The following is a 4,426-nucleotide window of genomic DNA, read 5'->3' as shown; positions in this document are numbered from 1 at the left end:
ATATACGTACGTATATAAATACGTAAGTTTACACTATGTATATACATAATATATATATATATATATGTATGTGTATACATTATATATATGTATATACATAATATATATATATATATGTATACATTATATATATATATATTTGTTTGCTGATAGGCCTGCATCTGCGTTCTTTGTGAATTTGTTATCGCTGACGTAATTTAAATATTTAGAATAAAAAAGAAATTTTGTTTGATAAACAATGCACACACTCTGCGGTGTATAGGGAGCTCTGCTATTCGTCAGTAGCAAAGCCACGAGGTGTATAAGCACCTCTTCTTCTGTAGTTAATTGAGGTGTATATACACCTCAGCGCATCTTCTCTTCAAGCAACAAATGCAAAACAAAACCACCACAATACAACGAACAAACAAACAAACGAATTAAGTACAATGCAAGCTGTGCAGTAAACATGAGCTGCATATACACCCCAAGCTGTATATATACACCTCAAGGTGTATACATACACCTCAAGCTGTATATATACACCTCAAGGTGTATATATACACCTCAAGGTGTATATATAGGTGTATATATAGACCTTGAGGTGTATATACACCTAAAGGTCTATTTGAGGTGTATGTACACTGCAAGGTGTATATACACCTCAAGGTGCGGATACACCTCAGGGTGTGGCATCCCTTTCAAAGAAAAATCAACGCCTCCCCCATACCCCATGTAGCTAGCTATCTAGCTAGCTAGCTAGCTATCTAGATAGCTAGCTAACCATGTAGCTAGCCAGCTAGCTACCTACCTCGACAGCTGGCCAGGTAGCTAGACATGTACGGCTCGCTTGGCATCTCGCTAGCTAGCTAGCTAGCTAGCAAGCTAGCTAGGGTAGCTAGCGAGCTAGCTAGCCAGGTAGCTAGCTAGCTAGCTATATAGATAGCTGGTCAGCGGTGTAGATAGCCACCCAAATAGCTAGCTAGCCACTTGAAGTTAGCTAGCTGAGATACAGGCATATATAAATATATATAAATATATATAAATATATATATATATATATATGTCTGTGTATGATTTGCTTGTTTATTTATCTTTGTTTGTTTGTTTGTTTATCTTCATTTGTTAATCCTTAATGTTTATCTGTATTTATATTTATTGATATTAGTTTATCTTTATTTCTATGCATATAAATTTATTTAGTTTTCTTCATCTACATCAATATTATCATCGTCGCTGTCTCTGTCTCTAGCCTCCTCGACAAATATAATTTTTCTTCTATCAGAGTTAAAGGCAATAATAAGAAGCTCTTCATATTGTTCTAAAGCCTGCATCAGCTGCTGCGGAGACACCCCAACTGCAGCAGCTTGTGCTTCTAAGTGCTCCAGGGGGACATATCCATCAAACTTAGACCCCTTCTCTTCTATCATACGAGCGCGGCTTCTCCTGCAGCAGCAGCAGCAGCAGCAGCAGCAGAAGAGCAGCAGCATCAGCAGCAGAAGCAGCAGCAGCAGAAGCAGCAGCAAAAGCAGCACCAGAGGAAGTCAGGATGCAGCAGCACAGGCAGCTTTTGAAGGGGATACTCATGGTGCTGCAGCAGCAGCAACAGCAGCAGCAGTTAAGGCTGCAGCAGCAGCAGTACGGTTGAGGCACTAACAAGAGATGCATCAGGAGCAGCAACAGCAGCAGCAACAGCTGAGACTGCAGCAGCAGCAAAAGGAGACAGCTAATGATATATACCTGAGTAGATCAAAGACAACAGAGACAGTATCAGCCTTTCTTTTATGTCTGCTCTTTTCTTCTGCTGCAGAGACAGAAGCAGCAGAAGACTGCAGCAAACGAAGAGCCTCTTCAAAATCTGCTGTCTCCACCAGCCAAGACTGACGAAGCCGAGCTAACGCCTGCAGCAAATATCAACAGCAGCAGACAAAAGGAGACAGCAGCAGACAAAAGGAGACAGCAGCAGACACAAGGAGACAGCAGCAGACAAAAGGAGACAGCAGCAGACACAAGGAGACACATATTTATTCATTTAAACAAATATAAAGATGTTTTTAAAACTTTATTGTTTATATTAAACAAATATAAACAAAAGGAGACAGAAGGAGACACACGATGCTGTATTTTAAATAAATATAAACAAAAACAGCAAACAAAAGGAGACAGACAGCGGCTATGTCATCTATTAGATACAGAAAGGAGACGGTAAAAGGAGACAGTAAAAGGAGACAGCCTAAAGGAGACAGCAAAAGGAGACAGCAAAAGGAGACAGTAAAAGGAGACAAAAGCGAGATATAGAAGAAACAAAGAAAGGAGACAAAATAAAAGAGACAGCAAAAGGAGACAGCAAAAGGAGACAGCAAAAGGAGACAGCATAAAGGAGACAGAGCAAAGGAGACAGTACAAAGGAGACAGTACAAAGGAGACAGCGTAAAGGAGACAGAGCGAAGGAGACAGTATAAAGGAGACAGCATAAAGGAGACAGCATAAAGGAGACAGCATAAAGGAGACAGTAGAATGAGCATTGCTTACTTGCGAGAGTCTCAGGAGACCGAGCAGAGCCCTGGGCGTTGTGTAGGAGGACAAGACGCCTGACAGTCTCTCTTCTTGCTGCTCGTCAAACCGCGTAGACGCATACCACTCGCTTATGTGAGGCAATAAACTCCTGCACATAAACTCTAAACCCTAGACCTTCTCTTGCATCTTCAGAGACGGTGGCTAAGGAGCCCTTCTCCCTCAAACCCTAAACCCTAAACCCTAAACCCTAAACCCTAAACCCTAAACCCTAAACCCTAAACCCTAAAAAGATAGACAGGCACTGAGATGGGTGTTGGTTCGTGTATATATGAGAGGAGATAAGAGACAGTCTAAGGGTTTAGGGTTTAGGGTTTAGGGTTTATTACTCGCTAAGCACTGGCTGTATTTTTTTTGCAGCATCTATGAATGCCCTGAGAACATTCTTATCAACGAATTGTGGATGCTGCTGCTGCTGCTGCTGCTGCTGCTGCTGTCTCCTGCCTCCTCTTCTTCTTTGTTTAGGAGCTTCTCCAGGAGACAAGAAAAGAGACAAAATATGCTCAGCCATCTTCGCGTCTGTCTCTGCATCGGCTTTGTCTAACAGCAGAAACTGTAAGTCAAACCTAAGACAAAGAGACATATTAAAACTGCTAATACTATATAATATATATTATATATAATATATATATAATATATATTATATATATTATATAGTATTGTTTAATATAGATATTGTTATATATTTATATATAATAAATACTATTATATAAATAAACAAAAAGCAGAAAAAGACAGAAATAAAAACAAAATATAAATAACAAAATTTAATAAACTAAAAGGAGACAGCCCAACATAATAAAATAAAATAATATACAAAAGATAAGATATAAAAAAAGATAAAAGCAAGAAGAGACGCATACACCTAAAGAGGAGACAGAGAAGGAGACAGAGGAGACAGGCAGCAGCAACACAAGAGATGAGAGCAGCAGAGATGTCTCTTTAATAGCTTTCTTCTCTATTAACAAACAAAACTAATAAAATAAATTAAACAAATAAAACAAACAAAATAAAAAGCAAACTGAACAAATACAACAAAAGAAATAAAATAAATAAAACAAAGAAGACAAATAAAACAAATAAAACAAACAAATAAAACAAATAAAAGAAATAAACAAACAAATCAAACAAACAAATAAATAAATAAATAAATAAAACAAGTAAATAAATAAATAAATAAATAAATAAACAAATAAATAGATAAATAAATAAATAAATAAAAAGCAAAGGGTCTGACCTTGAGAGAAGAGCAGCGGGTAAATTCATATTAGCCATCATCGACTTTCGTACATCGTAGCTGCACATACACCCCAAATGCAGCAGCAGCAGCAGCAGCAAATGCAGCAGCAGCAACAAGGCTTGCATGGACTGCAGCTAGTGCAACAGGGAGCAGCAGCAGCAGCAACAGCAAAACACCCGCAGCAGCAGCAAAGCAGCAAAACACCAACAGCAGCAGCAGCATCAACAACAACAGCAACAGCAGCAACAACAGCAACAACAGCAGCAACAACAACAGCAGCAGCAGCAGCACCACCACCACCACCACTATCACCACCACTACCAGCAGCAGGAGCAGCAGCAGCAGGAGCAGCAGCAGGAGAAGATATTAGAAGAAGTCTAACCGCCCGTCCTTAGGGTTTGCAGCAGCAAGAACAGCAGTGCGAGCAGGCAGAGACGTGCAGTGCCCCGCCTTAGCGACGGAGACACTTTGCTGCTCCATCACTTCGTAGATTGCGCTTCTGTCGTACTCATCCATCTACGCAACACATCCGCGCATCTTATTTATTTATTTATTTATTTATTTGTTTGTTTATTTGTTTGTTTATTTGTTTATTTGCTTTGGATTGCATTAAGGAGACTGTTCATATACATA

General features: G+C 39.3%; 1 protein-coding gene across 1 annotated transcript; it reads right to left on the bottom strand.

Annotated features, from left to right (window-relative positions):
* Positions 1 to 1,178: 1,178 nt before the first annotated feature.
* Positions 1,179 to 4,309, bottom strand: EAH_00062610 (DNA replication licensing factor, putative; the record flags this gene model as incomplete). Its single annotated transcript, XM_013393234.1, has 6 exons — positions 1,179 to 1,425; positions 1,720 to 1,880; positions 2,512 to 2,644; positions 2,883 to 3,119; positions 3,791 to 3,850; positions 4,176 to 4,309. The coding sequence occupies 6 exons, from the start codon at positions 4,307 to 4,309 to the stop codon at positions 1,179 to 1,181; spliced, it is 972 nt and encodes a 323-aa protein (XP_013248688.1).
* Between the last annotated feature and the right edge of the window lie 117 nt (positions 4,310 to 4,426).

The sequence above is a fragment of the Eimeria acervulina genome, genomic scaffold, assembly GCF_000499425.1.
Source record: "Eimeria acervulina Houghton genomic scaffold, Eah_scaff1726, whole genome shotgun sequence".
In the NCBI taxonomy this organism is placed as follows: domain Eukaryota; phylum Apicomplexa; class Conoidasida; order Eucoccidiorida; family Eimeriidae; genus Eimeria; species Eimeria acervulina.
Note: the sequence above shows the minus strand (reverse complement) of the source record. Positions and strands in the feature narration are given on the sequence as shown.